Here is a 27480-nt window from a genome sequence, read left to right on the forward strand (position 1 = left end):
TAATCTCATTTAATGCCTCTGAATAACAAAAGTAGATACACAACAATACATTTGCAGTTTAAAGAGACTATTTAAACACTTCCTAAATCATTCTGAGGAACAAAACATACATCAGTAACTTCCGCCTGAAGCAAGAGACGCATCGGGTATGACCCGGAAATGATAAGTCTTAACTTTTCTAGGATAATATTTTAATAACTTTTTAAATTATTATAACTATCGAATGTTCCCTGTGATTAGAGGAACATACATAAGATCGAAAGAAATTATCAAGAAAAAAATTGCAGTCACACTGGTGCTGTGACCCGGAAGTGTTTGTGTGTCGCACCTTCGGTTAAGTTTGGGGCCTGGATGGAACGACGAGAGGCGGGAGCCGAATAAACGAGGAAGCTGCGAATTTGTGGGAAAACAGGTGAGTTTTCCTTGTGAGATTAGCACATAGTGTTCGTGTTTTTTTCGCGCCAAGTGAATGATTGTGATGGAAACGAGCGGCGGCTTTGGGGCTGCTGATCTCTTGTGCCTTTCAGTAACTTTCAGGGTCAGTGTCCGTTTTGAATACGCAATGATAAACATTGTGTGTTTCCTTTACCAATTCCCGCTCTTTTTCTTTATTTCCCACTCCCCAAAAGTTGCGAGTCCTAGTCCTACACTATAACTTGTGGTCGTTTTTCATGTGAGCTTCAACTATGTGTTGTGCTATTTGGCTGTGGGAGGGTTTGCAGTCAAGGCTGATTCTGCCTTCTCCCATTGTCTGCACCTGTGAAGCTTCCAGAAGAGATCACTTGATAGTAATTAAGATTAGGAACCCTGAGTTGATTTTTCTCCCCCAGTCCACTCCAGAAATATTATCCATCCTGGTACCCCACCACTCCTGAAGATCACGCTTAAGATCTTTCTGTTCTGTGGCTCAGTACCACAGCAACTTGTGAATTTACCCAATGAACTAATGTCACCCATGTCAAAGTACAGCTTGATTGTACTCTGCTGTAAACAGTTGGGCTGAATGAGTTAACCTGACTTCGTGTCACTGTCTCAACAATAATTTACATTTTTTAGCTGATTTTAAAGATATGTTGCCTTGTATTTGGGATGACTGCAATGCTGTTGGAATCACTACAGTTGTACACAAGTTGATACACAAAATAGATAATGTGTTTATGTCACAAATAAAAATTATGTTCAGCTGTTTTTCTGGGAACATAATGTGATCCTGGGGCTTTACTGGTGTTACATTTAACTTGATTCTTAAATTAACAGACCAGAGTGTCTCCAAATTGGGTTTCCACGTGCTACAATCCAACCCAAACAGACCAACCAAAGTCACAAGGAGCATTTTCTGTAGTAACTACCATGAAATTATCTTTTGTCGTCATCCTCAATCTCTCTGCAGTTTTTGGGACAGTTAACCAAACCATCCTCCTCCAACATCCTCTTCATGGTCTAGCTTGGTGGGCCTGCCCTCTCTTGCTTTTGTTCTTACCCGTTTGATTGGAGCCAGAGCATCTGCAACGTCCTCATCTAGCCCTGACACCATTCCCTCCAGAGTCCAGCAAGGATCTATACTTGGTCTCCTTTCTCCTGGGGTCATGTTTTACATGTACACTGTATCTAGGCCTGCCTTCCCATTACCTCTCTCAATCCCTCTGATGTCTGGTTGCTTATTTTGGATGAGCTGCAATTTCCCTCAGGTAAACAGTAAGACTGAATAATCATCCTCGGCCCAGGTACTGAAGTCCTGGAGTGACCCTCGCCTCCACATCAAAAAGTGGGAAGCTCAAGTCTGAGTGTCAGTGGTGAGGGAACCTGCTACCTTCGGGAGGGGGAATATGTGGAAGTGCACGCAATCACTTGCTCTTGAGTAGAATAAACAGCATCAGTCTTGCATCAGAAAAGAAGATTTATTATATTTTAAAATTGCTCTGTTCACTGTCACAAGTGAAGCTTGCAAATAAATGTATCATTCTTGTGAAATAACATTTTCATGTGACCCACTGGCACTAATTGAAACATTGTGTCATCTAAGCAAAAAGCGGATCCGAACAAATCTGGCTACTGCTAAGTTCAGCCCCCTCGCGTGGAATTTGGGTTGTGTTTACAAATAGGCCATTCGGCCCAATGGGTCTATGCTCCACACGAGCCATCGTCCTTGTTAGTATTCAAAAAACTTGGCCATAGCCATTTGTATGGGCTCAGTGACCAAATTGAAAAATAGGTAATCTTGGCAAACAAACGAGTTGAAGCAAAAAAAAATCCCCATGATTTTCTTTTCTTGGGAATTCTGAGCCCTTCCCGTTTATGAAAGAACAATTGCAGTAAATGACCTCGAGCAAATTGTTCTTTCAGTAAGAAAAGGCCGAGGTCTGTGATTCAGTATCTGACTGAGGAAAACGAAGTTACTAAGCAGAACTGACCTGGTGAAGCGATGCTTATGTGATTGAGAATGGGTGGAGATCAAGGTCACTAGCTACTTTCACAAAAGACAGGGGGCTAATAGATTTAATAACCTGTAGTGGATCGTAAAGATGCTAGAGTCAGTTAAAGGTGAAAGTCCTGTGCACACAGGTCGGGAGGTGCAAAGTGACTTCTATCACATCGCTACACACTGTTAGTTTGTACTGGGTGCAGTGTAAGTTTGATCCCTTTCAAAACCTAGGCATTTCTGGAGAATTGTGCCTCTTGGGGAATTTCCTATACTTTTTCAAAATTGTTAAGTTGGGGACTCCTGGCCATACTTTCCCACCGTTTAACAATTAAATGCCTGGTGGGGAGGAGCTCTACAGAAGTGTCAAAGCACAGCTTCAGTTGAACTCCTTGCTGAATTCAGTGCAGTGCAGAGCACTGTTAACAATATATCTCCAGTCTGCTGCTTATGATTGGTATCTGTAGTGTAGCTGAAGCACAAAAGGCAGGGTAGGGGTGTAAATGTGCTGTATACAATAGAGGTTATTTTAGTCAGGTATTTTGAAAACATAGGACAGACTGAACTCCAAAATGGATGGGAAAGCAAGGTGAACTTGCTGGAGACAGATTTCATTTTTTAAAAAAAATTTTGTTTTACAGATCTATAAGCTTTTGATCAATGAGACAGCTTTGCATGGAAAGCCTCATACTGTGACTTTGATTGTATTACGCTGCCGCGGATGATGAGCAATTCTGCTTCGGCTGTTCAGAATAGCTCTCTGGAAGGAAGAAGTTTAGATAAAGGTATTGTATACACTAGTGATTGGTGTGGGGGTGCTTTATTTATCTGGAGAAACACTAATATAGCTTGGGAGGGGGATTTTGGGGGCGGGTGAGTTCCAAAATCTGTGCAATAATGGATACATGAGAGAAGGATGTAACAAATGAGATAAACAAGTGACAATCTGAACTGAGTGGCTTTCACAGTTGTCTGCTATTGAAGACCAACAAACAGGTTCCTGACTGCATTATGGAATACTGCCATTTCTCCCCCTCCCATATTTTAGTTGTATGGATTCCCTCCTTGGACTGAGGGGTAAACAGCTTCTGCCCCTTTGTGCATGGTCTGGGATGAGGAGAGATTGAGTAGAATGGGCCTATATTTTCTGGAGTTTAGAATGTGAGCTGATCTCATTATAACATATAAAACTTAGTGGGATCGATGTTGAGAGCCTATTTTTCCTCTTGGCTGGAGAGTCTTGAACACCGGGTCATAATATCAGGGTAAGAGGTCGGTCATTTTGGACTGAGAAGAGAAATTTCCGCATTCAAAATGTTGTGAATCTTTGGAATTCTCTACCCCAGGGAGCAGTGAATACTCAGTCGTTCAAATATTCAAGTCTGAGCTTGATGGATTTTTGCACACAAAGTGAATCGAGGGATAGGGCAGGAAAATGGAGTTGAAGTAGAAGAGAAGCTGTGATATTGAATGGTGGAGCAGGCTCAAGGGGCTGTATAGCATTCTCCTCCTATTATGATTTTATGTAATAGTTTATCACTCTCTCTCATGAAGTGTGACCTCTGGATGGGAAAGATGATGATGCCTGGTGCTTTTGGGGAACATTGAGGGGGCAGGGATGAAGAGACTCTTCTCCAGGAGATATGTGGCAGTGACCTGCATAAGTGCTCAAATTTATTTCTTTTTTGTTTTATTGCTTACCTTTGAGTCATAAGTGGCCTCTGCTCACTACTGCTCCAATGTTAAGTTTTCTCAGTGGAATGAATTATTCATGGGATTATAGCAAATGGTTGGCTCATAAAATGAGGTTGGAGTGTACAGGAGCCGTGGTCTTTTTATCAAGCAGTTCCTTCAGGATTTGCAAAGGATGTAATGGGATATTAGTTAACTTGTGCTGTGTGCTTTCCACATGATTTTATTTGTGAATTCTTGCTAATTTAGTGAAGATTTCCACCATTTTGGACCTACCTTTAATTAAAATGGAAGACTGTCTTTTTCAAATGTTTGAAGTCATTCTTCCAGTTTTGCTGCCGTTTTTGTTCCTTTCTTGAAGTAACAAGGGATCAATTCCTGTAATCCATTCTGACCTCTCCTCTCTCAAAAAATGCAATCACCAGCTGGTCCCAGACTCTCTCTCTGCTGTATGCTACAGTAACTGACTTTTGGCTTGGGTGTCAGTAGGGGTGCTGCAATAGGTTAGGGAAAGGAAACTCTCTTTAGCAAGGATTTGCATTCAAATGATCCCTGATGCTGCTGGGAGATGTTAAAAGGTTGCAATTGGGCTTGAATGTAATTTGGACTCATCCTGTAGTCAAATAATCTGCGCTGACATTTGCTGTCAAGGCTCATACCCAAATAAAGCCCACTTGGGAACGAGGTAACAGTGGGTATGCAATGCCGATAGAACTATACCCCAGCAATGGTCAACTTTCTGGAGATAATGCGGAAGAGGTTGATAAAACTAACGTCTTTGAATGAAAGACTAAAATTACTTCAGCTAACAGGTTTGGTCACAATCAGGGTAAATAGATAACGTCTACTTTGGGGCAATACAGAAGTCGTTTAGAGTCACAGTACTAAAACGAGTAATTAAATCTTACTGCCTAGCTGTATATTAAATCACATAGATGGTAAAGCTCATCAATTTTTACATGAAATAACGAGCAATGCTTTCTCTTCTTTCTAAAGCTGATCAGCAGTGTGCAGTAGGTGCTTTTGGGACAAGGCTTATGTCGACAGGATCTGTGGGGAGATCTGATGGGGACCAGTCCCCCTCGGCACAGAAACGCACAGCAACTCAAGCGTTCAGTCTACTTCCCAAACGCAGAAGCTCATCCAGGTAATGCAAGGGTGGAAATGCTATGCCTCTTCTGCTCATCCACAGGCTCTTTTTTATTTACAAGTAATTTATGTTACAGTGTCACTTCGACTTGAAATGGTCCTCTACCGTAGGTGTTGCCCCTCACTCAATGCTCTGAATTCTGTTTATGCTGTGGGATGGAGTTCTGAGCACTGGAACTGGCAGAAAACTAGATGATGGACTTGCAGTTGCTTCCAAACTGCAATTGAAGTTTGGCAGTAGCTTGTGGTGGTACTAATGGCCATTTATATTTGCTGTCAGTTGTACTTTTACCTCCCAAAGGCAGGGAGGTGAAGTCACCTTGGGCAATGATGTTCTGCACCTGGTGAGGTGTGTACATGACCTCACTTACACTATTGACGTGTCTGCAACAGAGTGTTTGCCATAGACCGTTTCATAATATAAATGGAGTATCAAACTAGGATCCATAATATACCAGCGAGCCTCTATGGATAGACCCCTTTGACACAGGACTGGCCAGGCTCACCCGAGCAGAGCCTGCGCACTGTAAACAGTGATGCTTATTGGGGGATTTAATTAATGAGAATTTGTCAAAGGTTTCAAACTCTCAGAAGCTCTGTCCACCCCTCAATTTGAAAGCTTGTTGCTGGGTGTTCTCCCCTTTCCATGCACATTTGGCTGAGTAAATGGAGTTGATGAAATTATTTGAGTTTTTAAAAAAATGTTATCTTCTCCCCTTTGGGTCACTTGTTGAGTGATCTCCTTCCATCCCCTCCGATTGCTGGTCACAAGCTTTCCAGACTGCTTGTTCTGTGGGGTAGCAAGGAATGGTCCCTTCCTGTAAAGTTCTTTCTTTCACTGGTGCGAGTCAATCTGTGACACTGGCAGCTGTCAACCCATAGCTCGAGCCTCCTGACACACTGTGCTGCACCACTTGTGATTTAACTCCAATTTAAGTGACATTTACATGAATCTGTTATAAAGTTGTGATTCTTTAAAAGTTCATGATTTGCAATGTTTAAAAAATATGTTCACCACTAAAATTAATGGGCCACATGCCAATTACTGAGGATATACAGATATTAGGCATTTATGATCCTGGTCTTGGGATTCATATTGTTGTTGAGCAGGATGAGTAGCCATACCAAGGAATGGCCAAAGTGGATGCTTTATGGCTTGTTTTAGTACTGGTACACAAGCATTTTAATGCTTGTACTATTTGTTTTAAAAATTGCTCACCATCATTGGTTCCCCAATTCTCCACTAAGCATGATTTTTATGATTGCAAAGTGTTCCAGGGGTTTTATCAGCTCTCTGGTACCCTGCTCAAGCAAATGTTCTAAGCGAATGCACCTAGGCAGTAAGTGTTGGATTGCTTGACCCATAAAGGGCATCACAGCAAAGCTGTGGTGCAGGGAGTGAAGATAAACTTTCAATTTTATGCTGAGAGTTTACTTTATATAAAAAAAAATTGACCAGCTTTCTTCACTTCAAGGTGAGGGATGTCTGTGCTGGACATTGAAGTATAATATTCTTTGGCATCCCACTGTTGGTACCAAGAATGTTCAAGATAGCTGTAGCATAAATAGAAAGTTCCCTCTATCTTTCCCAGTAAATGTGCCTTAACTCCTAAACTCAGGAGACCACCCTTCATCATCAATGTGAATGTTCCCTATCCAATATCCGCTGTTCTTGACTGCTTGTTGAGTGTGTTTTGTATTGACCAAATTGTGAGCAGTTTTGTACTGTAGATTCACATTCTTGGGGTTGGAGTGAGACTGCCTTAAACTCATTTCATATTATAGTCCGGCACATGCTGAACATCGTCCTCCTGTACCCTAAATCTTTTGATATTTCCATCTCAATAGAGAGAGAGCTTTTGCACCATCAGTTTGGACTGGATTCAAACTCAAATCTGAGTTGAAGCAACAGTGCTCTTGGCCAATACATTACTGACACCTCCAGATCTAAATTTTAAGTTGGGAACAATTTCTTTGACAATAGATGAGATTTTAATTGCTGCATCTGGAGCAGCTGGGACACGCTTCCTATTCCTACAGTGCTGTGTTGTTCGGTCATTTTCTTTTGAACCACTGACTGACCATTCTTGCATTATTCCCTTTTCCAGATCCATAAAACGCAAGAAGTTTGATGATGAGCTAGTTGAGAGCAGCTTGGCTAAATCTTCCACTCGGGCAAAGGGCCCAACAGGGATGGAACCTGGGCGATACTCTGGGAGTGAGCCATCATCCAACGAGAAGAGAAAAGTATCTACTGTACAAACACACGGAGAAAACAAAATGCTAGAAGTGCACAGCAGATCCATCAGCATTTGAGAAAACAAAAAGGGGAGATTAATGCTTGACCATAGACCTTTCATTGACCTGTCTTTTCTCGTCTATCAGAAGCTGATGGAACTGCTATATGCTTCCATTTCCAGCATATTTGGTTCTTGATTTCCACCAAGTGCAAAGTTTTCTGTTTTATTTGTGCAATTTGGATAATTGGTTCATGGGATTAGTGTTTTTTAAATTTACTGAGCGGCTCGTTCCCTATATATATGTCACTGCTTGGTTAAGTAGAGTCATTATGGCGCAGGAAGCTGCCATTTGGCACATCAACTCCATGCTGGCCCTATAGAGCAACCCAGTCAGTCCCATTCCCCTGCTCTGCAATGTAAAGAAAGTTTTGCCTGCTGTGAGGTGTTTTCATTGGACTGTTTTGTTCCAAATAGAGTGGCACAATGAATAAGTGCAGAATAGTGCTGCTGTGACATGTGGCGTCTAGCGGTGCAGTTGGGGTGTGATGCAAGGCAAAGATGTTGAGACCACAACCAGATCATCATCATGATCTTATTGAATGGCGGAGCAGGAGTAGGCCATTTGGCCCTAAGTCCTTTGTCCTAAAGATGCATTTGAGTTGGGAGTAGTTACAAACCACCTGCCCTTTACTCCCAAAGTTTGGCATTGTCTTGAAACCTTCAGTAGTGTTACTGTCTTGAGTCATTCTCCAATCTATCCATTGAGGCCTGTGATTTGTAGCCCCATACTGCAGTTCCCAGTACTTGCTGCTCGTGTCAAGGATCATGCATTAATGGATGAATCAAAGGAGGTTAACACTGAAATCTATGTTGGAATTACTCGAGGTTAAAATTATGTAGTAGCTTCTTTCTTGTAGTGAGAACCAGCTAATGACTGATGTGCAGAGTTTGGGTACATTGGGATTGAGTGTGAACATGAGCTACGTGGTGCTTTAGCAGCAGCAGTTGCCAGAAATATACAACAGTTCAATCAGCATTTTGGTTGCAGCCCTTTATCAGAACTGATGGAATCAAGCTGAAGACCTCATTATAGAATAGACCAAAAATGGGAGGGGTGTAGATGTCAGGAGTTCAAACTTTTTTAAACCCGTTTGGGGATGCAGACATCGCTGGTGGTGGTGAGCTGCCTTCTTGAACCGCTGCAGTCCATCCACAGTGCCGTTAAGAAGGGAGTTCCAGGATTTTGCCCCAGCGACAGTGAAGGAACGATGATATATTTCCAAGTCAGGATGGTAAGTGGCTTGGAGGGGAACTTGTAGTTCCCTTGTGTCACAAAAACATAAACATAAGAAATAGGAGCAGGAGTAGGCTATTTGGCCCCTCGAGCCTGCCCTGCCATTCAATAAAATCATGGCTCATCTGATTGTGGTCTCAGTTCCACTTTCCTGCCTGCCTCCCATAACCCTTTACTCCCTTGTTTATCAAAAATCTGTCTAACCCAGTCTTGAATATATTCAATGATCCAGCCTCCACTGTTTTTTGGGGAAGAGAATTCCAAAGATTAACAGCCCTGAGAAAAATAATTCCTCCTCATCTCGGTCTTAAATGGGGGACCCCTCATTTTGAAACTGAGTCCCCAAGCTCAAAATTTCCCCCGTGGAGGGGAAACAGCCTATCAGCATCAAGATAGTCAAGCCCTCTCAGAATTTTTTATCTTTCGATAAGACACCTCTCATTCTTCTGAACTCCAGTGAGTATAGGAGTAACCTGCATCTGCTGCCCTTGTCCTTCTAGATGATAGAGGTCGCGGGTTTAGAAGATGCTGTCAAAGGAGCCTTGGTGAGTTGCTGCAGTGCATCTTGTAGATGATACACACTGCTGCTACTGTGTGGCGGAGGTGGAAGGAATGAATGTGTGTGGTTGGGGTGCCCATCAAGTGGGCTGCTTTGTCCTGAATGGTATTGAGCTTCTTGAGTGTTGTTGGAGCTGCACTCGTCCAGGCAAGTGGAGACTATTCCATCACACTCCTGACTGAGACCATCACTGAAATCAAGCAAGCAAGCATTCAGGTGCAGCAAGCAGTTAGGAAGGCAAATGGTATGTTGGCCTTCATTGCGAGAGGGCATGAGTACAGGGGTAAGGATGTTTTACTGCAGCTGTACAGGGCCTTGGTGAGATCACCCCTGGAGTATTGTGTGCAGTTTTGGCCTCCTTAAGAAGGGATAAACTTGCCATAGAGGGAGTGCAGTGAATGTTCCAGACTGATTCCTGGAATGGCAAGATTGTCGTATGAGGAGAAATTACGCCGACTAGGCCTGTATTCACTGGAGTTTAGAAGGTTCAGAGGGGATTTCATTGAAAGGTATAAAATTCTGACAAGGATGGACAGACTGAAAGCAGGGATGATGTTTCCTCTGGTTGGGACATCTAGAACAAGGGGTCACAGTCTCAGGATACAGGAGAGACCATTTAAGATAAGGCTGAGGAGAAACTTCTTCACTCAGAGGGTGGTGAACCTATGGAATTCTCCACAGAGGGTTTAGGAGGCCAAGTCACTGAATATATTTAAGAAGGAAATAGATAGATTTCTAGACTCAAGGCATCAAGGAGTATGGGGAGAGAGTGGGAGTATGGCATTGAGATAGCGGATCAGCCATGATCATGTTGAATGGCGGAGCAGGTTCGAAGGGCTAAATGACCTACTCCTGCTTCTATTTTCTATGTTTCTATGACTTGCACCTTGTAGATAGTGGACGGGCCTTGGGGAGTCAGGAGGTGAATTACTCGCCGCAGAATTCCCAGCCTCTGACCTGCCAGTTCAAATGATGTTTCAGGTGTGATTTTTTTTTTTTTCCCCCTGCCCTCTGATGTTGATTGACCTGCTGAACATTTCCAGCATTTTCTGTTTATTATTGCAAACCTCTTATCATTTTGGGTTTTATTTTGAACTTTTCTATATCTGTTCCTTACCCACTTAAGTATAGTGTATTCTCTGAATTTTATCACATAGCCTATATGTTAGATGAACACCTTAACCTGGTAACTAAATTGTTTGTGTAAGAATGAGCTGTTGAACCACTGGGTTAGTTATAGATTATCCTGTCCAGGCCACGTATTTGGTTAGCATTTAATACAGCCCTGTGATTCTTGTAGCAGATATCAAAATCCACCACAGTGCCATCAGCTCCCAGCAGCATCGCCAAGCGGCTGAAGAAAAGCAAGCAGCCACTTCAAGTCACAAAGGATCTTGGACGATGGAAGCCAACAGATGACTTGCTGTTAATAAATGCAGTCTTGCAGGTAAAGTGGAGGGGGCAAGGAGAGATTTAAGTTTAACAACTATTGGATCAAAGTAGCCTTTCTCTTTGTACTTTACATAATGGAAGCCTGTGTTCTCTGAAATTTGGAACCTTGTATCAGCTTTTCACTTACTTGCAGCATCCCATGGCTCATCCTCTGAGTGACCTAACGAATATTAAAACACAAGCAAAATACTGTGGATGCTGAGAATCAAAAATAAAAAGATAAAGTGCTGGAAATACTCAGCAGGTTTGGCAGCAACTGTGAAGAGAAAAACAGAGTTAATGTTTCAGGCAGTTCCGAAGAAGTCATTGAACTCGAAACGGGTCACATTCTGTTTTAATTCCATTGTATCTTTAACAGCGTTTTGGGAATCGCACTCCATGTTTCTGTTTTGTGATGACAATTTAAAAGCCCATCACCTTAACCATATTCCTCTTAACAGTCTCTTCCTATTGTCCCTGTTTTCTTTTGCAATGCACAATGATACAGCACAGTGCTGCTTACGGCCTTAATAGCATCTGTGTAATAAGTTGATGCTGCTGGCTTTAACAAAAGACATTTCAAGACCTTCCCTTTTGTTCCACTTGACCTTCCTCCATTTCACAACAGCAGAAACCCATCACATTTCTACTTCTCTTCAGTTCTGAAGAAGAGTCACATTGGACTCGAAACGTTAACTCTGTTTCTGTCTCCACAGATGCTGCCAGACTTGCTGAGTTTTTTCAGCATTTTCTGTTTTTATTTTGGATCTCCAGCATCCACAGTATTTAATTGGAAGCATTTACTCTGTCCAAACCAGTGTAAATTCTGTGTTCATTTAAATTGTTTGAAACCTGGAAGTAAATTTAATACCACACGAACTCATCTTTGCTTTATCCCATTTTTTTCCCTCTATTTTGTATCCCTGTGCACTGCCAGTACTGCTGGTTTCTTGGTGGTTGACTTCCACCTTTAGTGCATTCCCATGTATTTTTTTTAAAGACCCTTTTCAGTCCCAGACCTGTTGTCTAATTTGCCTTGTAATCTGCAAAAGTGATTTGCTGGGCCAACATAATAGTCCAGAAAGAAAATTCACTTTGAAGATGTTTTGATAATGTGACATGGTGCTGATATTTTTCATTAACCACTTCTGTCTACAACCTACCTGTTAATCTTCCTGTATTCTATAGCAACCATCACTTATTTAATCAGATAACTGCATTGTGCATATTTGGTATATATTTATGTAAGGAGGCAAAATTGTATCCAGACAAGCAGAAATAGTCCTTTGGTATTTCAGCTCATGGCTTTCATCCATTTGACTCTCTTGAAGTAGTACCTAATTCTTGTGGCTGGGTGGTACTACAGTGCTACTTTCAATTGTAGAGAAGCGATGAGAAACTGAGATAAGTTATGAGGAATGTGCAGAAGTTAAAAGTAAAAGAGAAAGACTGAAGGAAGCAGTGAATCAAGAGGAAAAATAAACTTTTATATCAAAAATGATCTTAGAATGGGTCAGAATAGAGGAATGAATATGAGCTGCATCATTTGTGGCCTAAGGTGTGTAGCACTTTGTGATGTCATGGAAGATGTGACTGATTTTTCCAATTCTAAGCCTAATCTTCAGGGGCTGGTCCAGTTGCTCATTGTAGGCACTCTGGTTGCTAAGCAATAATTGTTTAGTTCAGCATTTTCTGCAGTGAGCAGGTGACACTTGTTTAAAGTGTGTTTTGTTATGCCCATAAATGTAAACTGTAGTCACTTAATGAAAATTGTGAGCATGTGGCATAAATCTGAGTGAAACCTCCATTGCACTTATTACAATTTACTGAATCTGTTGTGAATCACCTGATCATTTTTCTCCTTTCTTTAATTTATTCCTTGAGCTAGGGAAGGGATCAAGGTTCCTGGTCCTTGTCACTACCATGTGATCCTTGCTGGAAAATGTACATGAGCTAGGAGCAGGGGTGAGGAGAGAATCTGTCTCTGCTGGGGTACCCATGCATTTCAATTGTGCTGACACAACCTGGCTTGTACACAATGAGCAGCTATTTGAGGTGAGGTTCTGGAGTGTTGGCAGCACTTGGGGAACTTCACCCCTGCACAATTCACTGCCTTCAGGAGAGAAGTGATAAAGATTGTGGTTGTGGGGGTGGGGGCTGGGTGGGCTGTTGGTGAGAGGGAAAGAGTGTAGAAAAAGACATGCATGGTAACTGCCTTGTGTCTTTTGTAGCTGGAACGGTTCTGCAACTGAACTCACTGGATCATTCTGCATTGCTGTTTAAAGCATGTATATATCTAATAATCGATAATGTTAGCAACCTGCCCTCTGGTGGTAATAGCACACTAAGCTTTACAGTGAATGTTTCGGCTCCTTCTGGGGTCTGATGTTGCATTTTTGAATTACAGACAAATGATTTAACTGCAGTGCACCTTGGAGTGAAGTTCAGTTGTCGTTTCACATTGCGAGAGATCCAGGAACGATGGTATGCACTGCTGTACGATCCTGTGATATCCAAGTAAGTGAACTGTCCAGAAAATGAAAAGCTGTTGAGCTGCATTTTAAGACTGCGAGACAATATTCCATTACTCCTGTCTTTTTTTCTTTATAATGAACCTGGGAAGTTGGTGCTGAAGAATGAACATTTTTCACTTTGAGCACCCAGTGTTGGATGTTGGAGGTGCTTCAGCACCCCCTACTGCCCTAGAGTGACATTTTGCCTGAATAATGGAATAATTTGTACTGAAATCTGGGCAGTTTTCTGTGGTGTGCTTGACCTGTGGCTCAAATTCAATCCATTTAGGATCCTACATCCAGCAGGTAGAGATGACGCTTATTCCCTGAAATGAATTGGCTTTAACTCCAAGTTAAAGATGAAAGGTTGGTGTTTAAGCCACCTTATACCTTTTTTTTAAGTTTAATTTTGGCCATTTTTATTTTTCTTCCCTCTTAACCTGTACCGTTCTTTCTCTTCCTTCCCTCTCTCCCCAGTGCCAAGCACTGGTAATATTGATGAGGCAAGTTACTAGCCCTTTTTCGACTCTCAATTGTACAGGTAGAAGCTGTTGGCATGCGGGCAGGGGTGTGTCCAATCAGGAATATTTGGATGTGGCAAATTTTGATGCCACCTCTGCGATATCGCAAGTCTATACACTACACTAGTGTACTTTCCCATTTCAAACAAATCTGTGTTTGGTATAATTGTTGTGATTTTAAGATCACTACGGTTGTGGAAGACGATTGGACCAGAAATTTTAAGCATGATTGTGAGGTTCAGCTGTGTGCAAATTGCTTAAAGTTTTGCTCAATGTCAGACGAGCTTCTGGATTTCACAATGTTACAATAAAAAAACTCTTTCCTCCCTACCTGTCTCTTGAGTAGGTCATGGCATTGAAAGTTCATGTGAACCCAGATCTCTTAATAACTGTTTGTTCTTTCAGACTGGCTTGTCAGGCGATGAGACAGCTTCATCCTGAAGCAATTGCAGCAATTCAGGCCAAAGCTCTTTATAGCAAAGCAGAGGAGCAACAATTGGCAAAGATTGGATCGGTAATGTATGCATTATTTTCCATAGGGCCAAATTACAGTCTGAATTATCTTTCTTTTCAGAACTAGACTTTGGAGTGGGTTGTGAGGTGTGGGGAAGAGAGAGCAGGTTGTTAAATGCAATTGCTTGCTTTCAAGGGTCAAATTGGTACCAACCCATGACTTGAAGGGGATTATATACAGAATAGTGCCCACAATGAAGAATGTCTCCAATATGTTGATGGGTCCTGATTCAATTCCAGCTGAGTTCAGTCAGAACAACTGTTGGGATAGTGCCCCAATAGTGGGGAAGCGACATCCAAGGTCCCTGTTCCTGACAGCTATCTGATAATTGCTTTTGGAGCATTTTTGTGGGTAAACATTGGGTGGGGCTTAAGTTATGATGCCCTCTGTGGTCAAAGAGGTGGTGGCATTGTCCCTGCTCACATATGAAGGTCAGCCTTTAGAGTGAAACACTGGAGAGCTGCTGGTACTTGGTGGAGCTATTCTCCAGCAAACCTTAGAGCCTTTAGAAGAGGGAAGAAAAGTGTGTGTGTATTAATGAAACGTTTAATGTGACTCCCTAATATTAGCGAATGTTACAATAAAACATATCCAGTTTAAATGGACTTGGATTTGGAATTGAATTGGAGCTGGTCCCTGAAAAAAAAACAAACATCTTTCTTTGGTTTGGGTGATGGAGGTTTTACATGTCTTTGACTGGCGATCTTGACCTTCTGATGGGGCAATGCTGACAGGATCTTCTGTTCTATCCACAGACCAGTCAGCCCACGCTGGACACCTTTCAGGAGTTACTGAATAAACATCCAAACGTTTTCTATCAGTCGCGCACTGCCAAATCTCTGCAGGTTCACTGGCAACTGATGAAACAGTACTACCTCTTAGAAGATCAAACAGGTAAAAGCAGACTGTTTGGCTGCTGAGCCGAGAATAGCCATTGATCCGTCACTTTCTGCATGCTCTTAGATGTTGAAGGGACTTCCCAATATACTGATGAGGGCCACCTTTTCTTTAACTTGTCCCTGGTGTATGCACGTTTCAACCGCATCACCCTAGGTTCATCGTGAAAGACCTAGGTACCTGTTGTGTGATGTGTAGTTAGATTAATGTTGTATTAACATTTAACAGCAGTCAAATGTTAGTGAGCTTCTCTTGGGTGCATGGCCTCCTAATTGAATGGTGGAACAGGTGCAAGAAGCTGACTGGCCTCCTGTCCCTACGCTTCTGTATTGAATGGTACAAATCAGGAAGTCCCATATTTGTGCTAAGTCACCTGATCTGAACCAGGGAAGCAGAATCACCCAGGAGCTGATTGTCCTGAACCTTGCTGGACAGTGGCTCGCTAACATTGACTTATCTGATGCCCCCACCCCTTACAATTTTTTGAAAATAAATTTGCTGACAGTTGCTGTCCAAGCTCACACAGATGGTGAATGTTGGCAGGTATGAGGTGCATCTGAAGAATGCATTGAGTGAAGTACCAGGGGGCACCCAGTGTGTATTCCACTTGTTACCTGGTGAGAGTTCATGCCTTCAGGAGAGATGAAAATTTCTTTCTGTTTTTAATAAAAAAAAAGGCCAGTCTGGCAAAACAAGAGAGCTGAATCCTAATCACACCATTATTGATGTGTCTAGGGGCTGGGTATTGTTTGAGACCGGGAATGCGTATTGTTACTCAGTTGGCCCGGGTGAGGCATTTTGACAGGAAGGGGAAAGGAAAGGGCAAGAAAAAGTCACGGGATATTTAGTATAATTCATCAGTAAGTATGTGCGGATCATTGGTGAATAGCACAAAGAGCAGTGGCGAGACCTAGAGCCAGAGCCATTCCATGCTTTGGGCTAAAGAAAGTTATAGGTGCCTCTCTCTTTTCCTCCTGCCCCCTTCTATCTTCTGTCCTGCACTCTGGAATGTTCACCTAAACCATATTATACCTCTTTCCCCCACTTCAAATTTCTCTCTCTCTTTCTGAACAGTTCTTCGGTCACTCTCCAAACTGCTCTTTTGCTCAGTGTCTGGTTTTGCCTTTACGAAATTCTTTTGGACATTCTTACATTAAATGTTTAATGTAAATGTGCTTTCCTGCTGTTCATTAAATAAATTACACATTAACCTTGATGTGACTTTACTGAATTTTTCTGACTGGTTCTTTACTCTTTTTCTAGTTCAACCATTACCGAAGGGAGATCAAGTTTTGAATTTTTCTGATGCTGAAGACATGATCGATGACAGCAAACTCAAGTAAGAGTTTGAAGATTTGTATAGGTTGGGAAACTGAATGTGATTTTCCCCCCCAAGTTGATATTCTTGTCAAAATGACCTCTTGAGCAGTGAAATAAGACGAGAGATAGGATGTTAGCCTTGCACCTCTGGGGCCTGGGTTTCACTCCAGCATACACTGAAGGAAGTTTTTCTTTCTTTGGGTGTACCAACCTAATATGGGTTGAGTCTCAACCCAATTCCTAGTGAGAGAGTTTGTGCAAAAAGCTCATTAAACTCGTGAATCCTTGTCATGTGGTGGGCAGGGTTTCATTGTTATACTGTATTTTTGAGGTTTATGTTTTTTTTCCCCGGGGCAGAGTGCACTTTACTATTGGCAATTGTCAATCTGTGGGGTAAAACATTTCTGCTAGACATTCAGTAAAAAATCGTGGTTTCTAGTGAACAGCGGGTGAATGTGATGAGGATTTGGACCTGCATATCTAAAGCTCTGATTCCCATTCTGACTTTCTTGAGTGCTAATTCAGATTTATATAAGTTACAGCACAGTTCCTGAGAATAAGAAATCTGAGGCTGTGTTTAACCTGAATTGATCCAAACTGGACAAACATGGGTGTATCTGCTTCTGAATTGGGCCATTTCAGAGATCCATTCTAGATACCTCCTTTTCCCCTCCCACCTCCACTCCCTGTGAAAATGGCCAAATCGGCTCCTTATTGTGTTGCACACAGAAAAGACAATTTGAATGAGGTGCTGCTGGGACACAAGTGCCTGTGGAACTATGTGCGAAAGAATCAAGACTTACTGAGCAGGGGAGTGAATTTGGTCACATGAAGTGGGGAGGAATCTTGGCTCCAGTAGAACACTGTGTAACCTCTTTTTTTGTGTTCCTTTCCCAGAGAAACAAGAGATGATGTCCTGGAACATGGTAGGTTGCCAGATTCCAGTTTGTGGTGATGAAATGTTTGCTGTTAAAGCTAATTATGGGGAGAGTCCACAACAAGGTCATATGGTTCTTACTATGTTAGTGTATCTTGAAGATCTTTCTTGCACCCTGTTTCAGATTGGTACATTGTCATAGGCTTTTCTTGTCAACTCATTCAACCTTCAGTTCAACTATTTAATGTTCTGTGAGTATTTAGATTGTTGTGTGTAGTTTTTCTTTTGTCCTTGGGCATAGTAGAATGAGGTTGTGATTGTATTACTGTGTGTGGTTTAAAGTGCAGCTATGAAAAATAGCATTACCATATAATTCACAGCATCTCACTTATACTCCTAGATGTCAGCAGTTGAATTTGAGAGTGTAATTGGGGTCAGGTACTCAAAGGAGCTTTAATGCCTTCATACAGCACAATGTGTTTGGGAGCCATGGCGATAGTGTGTTAGTGAATGGTTTGTTTTATGTTTTTCATTCGTTGTTGAAGGTATCCAAGAGGTGAATGTAGAACTGATGTTGTGAAGTTATTCAATACTGATTTAATATATGGGAGTACATTAAATTGGAGAAGAGAAAGCGGTGAGGAGATTTGATAGAGGTATTCAAAATCATGAGGAGTCTGGACAGAGTTGATAGGGAGAAACTCTCAAGCAGCGAGTGGGTAAGGTCTGGAATACACTGCCTGAGAGTGTGGTGGAGGCAGGTTCAACTGAAGTACTCAAAAGGGAATTAGACTGTTACCTGAAAAGGAAGAATGTGCAGGGTTACAGGGAGAAGGTGGGAGAATGGCACGAATTGCTCATTTGGAGAGCTGGTGTAGACACGATGGGCTGAATGGCCTCTTCCTGTGCTGTAAAAGTTCTGTGACTCTTAAGCAGGGATGCAAGTGCCCTGAAATGATGAGATAATTTGCTGTAATGGAGGCAGCGGGTGGGGTGGTGGTGTTGTGGTGCTGTATCGATCTGGATGGAGACGCGGAATGATTTTTCTCATCTGTATCTATCTAATGGTCTGCTTGTTTGGAGATCTTGATGTATAGTGTGGGAAGGATGAAAAAGCCTACTGGCATTTCTTCAAATGCTGATCTAACATCTTCCTGCTTCCCCGTGCCTCTTGTTGTGCAGCAAACAAATTAGTTAGTTATATTTTGCCTGAAAACCTATGCTGTAGCAAGTTGCTCTGACTGTTTTTTACATTTTTTTTTGTGTTTTTATTCCAGAACTCACTCTCGCAGACCGGCGTCAGAAGCGAGAGATTCGGCAGCTGGAGCAGGAGCTTCCGAAGTGGCAGGTTCTAGTTGACAGTGTCACAGGTGAAGGAGCAAACAGTGACCAAAGAGTTCTATTGACATCACTAAACCAGTTGTTTTTTGGGTATATCTCAGGCTGTAGTGCCCTCAGTAAAAACAATCACACCATCAAAAGATCAGATTGGAAATGTTAGGATTGTTTATGATTTTAGATATTTCAATTGCAGAATTTTTATGGTGTGATGTCTTTTTACATAACAACAGTTCCAAGTCCCACTACATAAAACCTATTTTACAGCATCATGTGTTTGAGAATACCCCACCAGGGATTGGCACATTGAAGCAGCATCTTGGTGCTCAAACAAGCTGTGAAAATGAATGGCAGAATGTTGGTGTGTACCCAAGATTTCCCCTTCGCTTGCTCACTTGACTAGTTAACAGCATTCATTTGTATAAGATGGCAGTCACAGCTGTAACATCATGGCTGTGATGCATGAAATCACAGGAAATGAAAATGTCGCCTGACTCAGAAATGCTATCCCTATAGCTGTGTTTACAATGCACTGTATTTGTACAAGAGTGAAGTAATGTTTTTGTATATTGCTTTGGGAGATGATTGCAGAAATTTCAAAAGCTATGTAACACTGATTTGAATTTAAAAATTAAAGATCCATTAATTAATAGGGACTAGTGGAATGCACGTTTTTCAAACATGTTCCCAGTAAATGCAAAGTAGCTGAAAATAATTTTGCTTGATGTGCTGCCAGATCCAGTTACTAGTTGAAGCGTATGCTGCCATTAGAGGGCTCTCCAGCACAAAAGAACCTCACGCTGACTGTTTGGAAGTCATCTCTTTGAATTTGGTTTGTTTGTGCATACAGCCATCAGATGTTCCAGGAAGTGTAGCTGTTGGGAAGAGTTGATTTTGGGTCTGTGTGTCCAAGAGTGGCAGATTGGAAAATTATTTGATGCTTTCAAATTTGGTGATCAGGCTACTGGGCAATTTTATGATGGTAAAATATTAGGAACTCCTGCAGACTTTTGGAAAAAGAAGTATTGCCTTGGATAGGTCTTTGGCACTGTTTTTGTTTACAAGCAATGCGATGATGTAAATTATATCAAAATGCATCATCGTGATAAACTTCAACTTATTCTCAATTTCTCTTCCTCAAAGAACAATAGTTCCCAAAATTGAGAGACCATGACTTGTAAGGAGCATTTAAAAATTGTGCATTGTTTTTACGAAGGTAACATTCCTTCCAGAAAAGGCCTAATTATAAAATGATCCAATTTTGTTTCCTTAAGGTATTAGCTCTCCTGACTTTGATAACCAGACTCTTGCTGTTTTGCGAGGCAGAATGGTCAGATATTTGATGAGATCTCGCGAGGTAAGGCAGTAATATAATTTGATATGTAGATGGTTGTGTGGTGTGTTGGTCATTTTGTTTATTTTAAAGATACAGGGACGGCTTAAAAACTGCAAGGGGGTGGGTTAAGATTTTGAACAGGTGCCCTGACTGGAACTGTCTATGTCAGATAGGCAGAGTATGCACTTTTTCATACTCTGAGCTCCTCCATTATAGAATTACAGAATTGGTTACAGCACAGGAGGAGGCCATTTGGCCAGTTTTACTGGCCCTCTGCAAGAGCAACTCGACTAATCCCACTCGGCTGTCTTTTTCCCCTTAGACTGCAAATTTTTTTTCTCCAGATAATTATGCAAAGCTCTTTTGAAGGCCTTGATTAAATCTGCCTCCGCCACACAGGCAGTGCATTCCAGATCATAACCACTTGCTGCGTAAAAAAAAAAAATGTTTATCCTCATTGTTGCTTCTTTTGCGAATAATCTTAAATCTATCCCCTCTGCTACTCTTTTCTTCCACCAATGGGAACAGTTTCTCCCTATTTACTCTGTCCAGACCCCTCATGATTATGAATACCTCTATCAAATCTCCTCTTAACCACCTCTTCTCCAAGGAGAACAGTCCCAACTTACCCAGTCTATCCACTTTACTGAAGCCCCATATCTCTGGAACCATTCTCTTGAATCTCTTCTGCACCCTCTCTAACCCCTTCACACCCTTCCTAAAGTGTGGTGCCCAGAACAAGAGACAGCACTCTAACTGAGGCTGAACCAGTGTTTTATACAGGTTTATCATAACTTTATTGCTTTTTTACTCTTAAGCCCTTATTATGAAGTCCAGAATCCCGTATGCTTTATTAACCAATTTTTCAACCTGCCTTGCCAGTTGCCATCTCCCCCAGAACTGGTCCCAATGTCCCAGAGGAATCTAAAGCCCTCCCTCCTGCACCATCTCTCCAGCTTCGCATTCATCTGTTCTATCCTCTTATTTCTTTGCTTACTGTACAAGGTACTGGGAGTAATCCAGAGATTAGTATCTTTTGAGGCCATGCTTATTAGTTTCTTTCCTAGCTCCCTAAAATCTGGCTGAAGACCCTTATCCCTTTTTCCACCTGTGTCGGTGGTACGTATATGGACCACGAGTGCTAGCTGTTCACCCTCCTCTCTTGAGTATTCTGTAGCTGCTCGGTGACATCCTTGACCCTGGCACCCGGAGGCAACAAACCATATGGATTCATGTCTGTTCCCCTAACAGTTGAATCCTCTATCACTATTGCTTTCCTAGTCTTCCTCTTGCCCCTGTACAGCTGAGCCAGCCATGGCGCTATGGACTTCTGTGGCTGCACTCCCCAGAGGAAACATCTGGAACCATCACCCTCACCAGTATCCAGAAATGGAATACTGGTTGGAAAATGTGATGCACTCGGGACTTCTGCACTACCTGCCTGGGTCCTCCTTGACTGCCTGGTGGTCACCCATTTCCTCTCTGCCTTAACACCCTTAATCTGTGGGGTGGCCACATCTATAAACGCATTCTCCACGAAGCTCTCAACCTCACAGATGCACCGCAGTGACTCCAGCTGCTGCAGATGATGACACTTCCTGCACATGATTGTCCAGGATTAATGATCTTGAAATGCATACCTGGAGTAGCAGAGGAATTGTGAAGAAATCAACGTGAAGTATATCAGAATTTGCATTTATACAGCACCTTCAATAATATAGCTACAGGTGTAGCTTTAATGATTAACCATTTTTATTCATTCATGGGCTATGGCTAGGCCAACATTTATTGCTCATTCCCAATTGCCCTGAAGAAGGTGGTGGTGAGCTGCCTTCTTGAATCACTGCAGTCCCTGTGGTGTAGATGCACCCATAGTGCTGCTGGGGAAGGGAGTTCCAGGATTTTGACCCAGCGACAGTGAAGGAACAGCGATATATTTCCAAGTCAGGATGGTGAGTGACTTGGTGGGGAACTTCCAGGTGGTGGTGTTCCCATGTGTCTGCTACCCTTGTCCTTTTAAATGGTAGTGGTCATGGGTTTGGAAGGTGCTGTCTAAGGAGCCTTGGTGAATTCCTGCAGTGCATCTTGTAGATGGTATACACTGCTGCCACTATGCATCGGTGGTGGAGGGAATAAATGTTTGTGGATGGGGTCCCAATCAAGTGGACTGCTTTGTCCTGGACGGTGTCCAGCTTCTTGAGTGTTGAAGGAGCTGCACTCATCCAGGCAAGTGGAGAGTATTCCATCACACTCCTGACTTATGCCTTGAAGATGGTAGACAGACTTTGGGGAGTCAGGAGGTGAGTTACTCACTGCAGGATTCCTAGCCTCTGACCTGCTCTTGTAGCCACTATATTTATATGGCTAGCCCAGTTTAGTTTCTGGTCAATGGTAACCCCCAGGATGTTGATAGGGGAGATTCAGTGATGGTAATGCCATTGAATGTCAAAGGGTGATGGTTAGATTCTCTCTTGTTGGAGATTGTCATTAACTGGCCCTTGTGTGGTGCGAATGTTACTTGCACTTATCAGCCCAAGCCTGGATATTGTCCAGGTCTTGCTGCATTTGGACACTGACTGCTTCAGTATCTGTGGAGTCGCGAATGATGCTGAACATTGTGAATCATCAGCGAACATCCCCACTTCTGACCTTATGATGGAAGGAAGGTCATTGATGAAGCAGCTGAAGATGGTTGGGCCTAGGACACTACGAGGAACATTTATGTTCACACAGTTTTGTCTGTTACTAGTTCAGTGCCACTCTGCTGGATTATGAACACAGATGTGAAGAATTCTGTAATGGGAAAAATCACACACCTGAATCTTTAAGGACTTGAACAGGTGACTGCATATTTTGACCTCAATCAGTCCAGAACGTTTTTCCAAAATTGTCCCCTGTTTGAATGTAAGTCTCTCCTCCCCATTTAACAATTGCATTTCTTCTCCACAGATAACACTGGGCAGAGCCACAAAAGATAATCAGATTGATGTTGACCTCTCTCTGGAAGGACCAGCATGGAAAATCTCCAGAAGGCAAGGTAATGATGAGCTGACTCTTTACTTCCTGGCTTCATGTGGTGCTGTTGTTGCGAGGTCACTCTGAGTAGTGGACCTGTGGGCTACAATCAGTTCCAGTACTGCATTGTGAGTAAATGCATGCGAGTGCAGTAAGTCAGGGATGCCGGCCAGGGCAGAATTCCCTGTGTGCTGTGTTCTTGTAAACCTTAGTTTACACCTGGGGCAAAAGAGTTTTCAAATGGAAATCTTGGAACAGCCAGTTTTTTTTTTTCACTTAATTTTAATTGCAGTCTACGTTAGAGAATGATTATCTTCCTCTTGTGTGAATTGTAAGTGCATAATTATATATTCACATGTATGTGTTTCACCCTGTGAGAGGAACAGGAGACCACAAACTTTGAACTAATTGCTTTTTTTTTTACACTGAATGGTGTAATGCAGTTTTCAAAAATAATTTTTGCTGCCTGATATCCACAAAATATATCCCCTCTAGTTCAGGTTGCCTGAATTTACTGTCCGCACTCATTGAGTGCACCAGGATGTGAATGTGGTTATAGAATGATACAGCACAGAGGGACGCCATCAGCCCCATTGTGCCTTTGCCAGCACTTTGATCGAGATATACCACTAATCCCACTTCCAGTTCTCCCTTTCTTGTGCCTCCTCCTCAAGTGATTTTCCTTTTAAAAGAGGCAACCAATTAAGGGGAGGCAGTGCCGTACTGGTATCATCACTGGATGAATAATTGAGAGACCCAGGGTAACGCTCCGGGGACCCGGGTTCAAATCCCACCATGGTGACCATCAAACCATTGTCGATTGTTGTAAAAACCCATCTGGTTCGCTAATGCCCCTTAGGGAAGACAATCTGGCCTATATGTGACTCCAGACCCCACAACAATGTGGTTGACTCTGAAATGGCCTAGCAAGCAATTCAATTGTATCAAACTGCTACAAAGTCTAAAAGGAATGAAACTGAATGGATCACCCGGTATCGACCTAGCACCGGAAAATGACAATGGCGAACTCTGACCTGTCGACCCTGCAAAGTCCTCCTCAGTAACGTCTGGGGGCTCGCGCCACAGACTAGTCAAGCAACAGCCTGACAAAGTCATACTTACGGAATCATACCTTATAGACAATGTCCCAGACACTGCCCCTGGATATGTCCTGTCCCACTGCCAGAAGTGGCAGTACAGTGGTGTATACAGTCAGAAGGGAGTTGCCCTGGGAGTCCTCAACATTGACTCTGGACCTCATGAAGTCTCACGGCATCAGGTCAAACATCCTCCTGCTGATTACCACGTACCACCCTCCCTCAGCTAATTAATCAGTGCTCCTCCATGTTGAACACCACTTGAAGGAAGCACTGAGGGCGGCAAGGATGCAAAATGTACTCTGGGTAGGGACTTCAATGTCCATCACCAATAGTGGCTCAGTAGCACCACTACTGACCGAGCTGGCCAAGTCCTAAAAGACATAGTTGCGAGACTGGGTCTGTGGCAGGTGGTGAGGGAAAAATATACTTGACCTTGTTATCACAAACCTGCCTGTCGCAGATGCATCTGTCCACCTCAGTATCAGTAGGAGTGACCACCGCACTCCTTGCGGAGACGAAGTCCTGCCTTCACATTGAGGATACCCTCTATCGTGTTGTGTGGCACCACCACCATGCTAAATGGGATAGATTTCAAACAGATCTAGCAACTCAAGCCTGGGCAGCCATGAGGCACTGTGGCCATCAGCAACAGAATTGTATACAACCACAATCTGTAACCTCAGGATCTGGCATATCCCCACCCACCTCACCTCTACCATTACCAGCAAACTAGGGGATCAAACGTAGTCCAATGACGAGTGTAGGAAAGTATGCCAGGAACAGTACCAGGCATACCTAAAAATGAGGTGCTAACCTGGTGAAGCTACAACACAGGACTACTTGCATGCCAAACAGCAAGTGATAGAGCTAAGTGATCCCACAACCAACGGATTAGATCTAAGCTCTGCAGTCCTGCCACGTCCAGTTGTGAATGGTGGTGGACAATTAAACAACTCACTGGAGGAGGAGGCTCCACAAATATCCCCATCCTCAATGATGGGGGAGCCCAGCACATCAGTGCAAAAGAATAAGGCTACATATGCTACAATCTTCAGCCAGAAGTGCCGAGTGGATGATCCATCTCTGCCTCCACCTGAGGTCCTCAGCTGCTGGTTGGACTCTTACCTGGTACAAAGGAGGATGGTTGTGGTTGTTGGAGGTCAATCATATCAGTTCCAGGACACTTATCACAGGTATCCTAGGCCCAACCATCTTCAACTGCTTCATCAATGACCTTCCTTCCATCATGAGGTCAGAAGTGGGGATGTTGATTGCACAATGCTCAGCACCATTCACGACTTCACAGATACTGAAGGAGTCCATGTCCAAATGCAGCAAGACCCGGACAATATCCAGGCTTGGGCTGACTCGTGGCAAGTAACATTTGAACCACATGAGTGCCAGACAATGGCACTCCATCCACCAACATTCACTCCCTCCACCACCGGCATACAGTGGCAGCAGTGTGTACCATCCACAAGATGCACTGAGGCAGTATCTTCCAAACCCACTACCATTTAAAAGGACAAGGGTAGCAGACACATGGGAACACCACCACCTGGAAGTTCCCCTCCAAGCCACTCACCATCCTGATTTGGAAATATATTGCCGTTCCTTCACTGTCGCTGGGTCAAAATCCTGGAACTCCCTCCCTAACAGCACTGTGGGTGTACCTACATCATATGGACTGCAGGGGTTCAAGAAGGTAGTTCACCACCACCACCTCAATTTGGGAAGGGCAATAAATGCTGGCCTAGCCAGTGAGGCCCACATCCTGTGGTTAAAATTAATTTTAAAAAAAATCACTGGACTTTTGGTATTTAAATTTGGCTTTTCTTGGAGGTGGGGTTAATGCTTGTGTTGTAGCTGTCTGGATTTTTTGTGTTAGGCTCTCCTTGTTCTAATGTGGAGTAGTAGCTCAATAAGAACAAATAGGAATCTGTAGCTATATAATAGAACCTCTCTGGAGTCATGTTAATTAATGCTGGAATCATTATCTTTTTATGTAGCAATGTGTATCAAATGGCTAGGGAATGATATTTGCTTTTGAAAGAAATTCATTTCATCTTCAAGGTATAATAAAACTGAAGAACAACGGAGACTTCTTCATTGCTAATGAAGGCCGACGTCCCATCTACATCGATGGCAGGCCTGTACTGAACGGAAATAAATGGAAATTGAATAACAATTCTGTTGTTGAAGTAAGTGTCATGTCCAAAATGAGATGAATCGTCTTATACTTGTCAAATATTCACTGTTATAAAGATCATGGTACAAATTTGCGACTGAAAAATATTTAATGATTGCAGTGATCCCAAAAGGGACAAGTACAATTTGAGCCTCAATGTAAATTTAAGGTATCTTTGCTTGTGGGCCTGGATAATCCAGTAGTTGTAGTTCACTTTCAGTAAGGTTCTAATGAAGTTCCTTGAGTGAGATAAGTAGTCAGTAGCATTGCAGTGTCTCTTTTGTGGGACCCTTGTTCTTCAAAATATTCATGAATGATACGGAACTGTTACCGATGCAGAGTAGATAATAGGTAGAACGGGGATTGGGTATCTTCAGCGAGAGATTAACCAATTGTATGGATGGTAGATGGAAGGATGTAGAGTTTTTCTTAGATTTAAATTTCATGCATGGAAAACCCATGAAATTGAGTAATTTTTTTTGTTTTGTTTTTGTAGATTGCTGGCCTTCGTTTTGTATTTTTAATTAACCAGGATCTGATTGCACTAATCAGGGCTGAGGCTGCCAAGATGAACCAGCAGTAAGAGGAAGATTCCAGTACCTGAGCAAGCAGTCATAGGTGGCTAAAAATAATGATGAATGCATCATTGTCGGTGACCAAGGATTTGTAAGATCTTTGGACTGTAAAAAAAAAACTGTTTTATCTAAACTTTAGAAGGATTAACAGACACAGGACCAGAGCCATCTGCTATTACTGACTAGTACCTGTCAATACATGCCATGGAAGGTGTTGCTTTTCCCTCATATGGACCAACTGGATGAAAAATGGAGCTTAATTGACAAGGCAGAAGGAAGAGAGCACAGACCTGACATTTTCACAATTGTAGATGACTCCAGCTAGAATGTTATTATCTATTCCCATGTTCTGTCACAATTTTCTGTAAGTTTCTAATGTTATTTAATAGAATTAAACCATGGAATATTAATTCACAGTATAACCTGCGTTAAAACTTTCACTTTCCTCCTAACTTGTTTCAATAATTTGTAGTTAAATTGTTTATGAAAAATATATTTTCAA

The 27480-nt window shown here is 42.5% G+C and overlaps 1 protein-coding gene across 3 annotated transcripts; it reads left to right on the plus strand.

Moving 5' to 3' along the window:
• The first annotated feature begins 207 nt into the window (after positions 1–207).
• Positions 208–27397, plus strand: mcrs1 (microspherule protein 1). 3 transcript variants are annotated; one of them, XM_041180357.1, is made up of 15 exons: positions 208–412; positions 3061–3204; positions 5108–5258; positions 7369–7516; positions 10654–10800; positions 13192–13301; positions 14224–14332; positions 15088–15226; positions 16493–16568; positions 17447–17475; positions 18704–18796; positions 20039–20121; positions 23050–23137; positions 26289–26416; positions 26900–27397. In XM_041180357.1, the coding sequence occupies exons 2-15, from the start codon at positions 3141–3143 to the stop codon at positions 26984–26986; spliced, it is 1452 nt and encodes a 483-aa protein (XP_041036291.1). In that variant the 5' UTR covers positions 208–412; positions 3061–3140; the 3' UTR covers positions 26987–27397. The 3 variants fall into 3 exon arrangements, with proteins under 3 accessions (XP_041036291.1, XP_041036293.1, XP_041036292.1); XM_041180359.1 differs by having other exon boundaries at positions 7369–7507; positions 10657–10800; XM_041180358.1 differs by having other exon boundaries at positions 212–412; positions 7369–7507.
• The last annotated feature ends 83 nt before the right edge of the window (positions 27398–27480 follow it).

This window comes from Carcharodon carcharias, chromosome X (assembly GCF_017639515.1).
Source record: "Carcharodon carcharias isolate sCarCar2 chromosome X, sCarCar2.pri, whole genome shotgun sequence".
Taxonomy (NCBI): Eukaryota; Metazoa; Chordata; class Chondrichthyes; order Lamniformes; family Lamnidae; genus Carcharodon; species Carcharodon carcharias.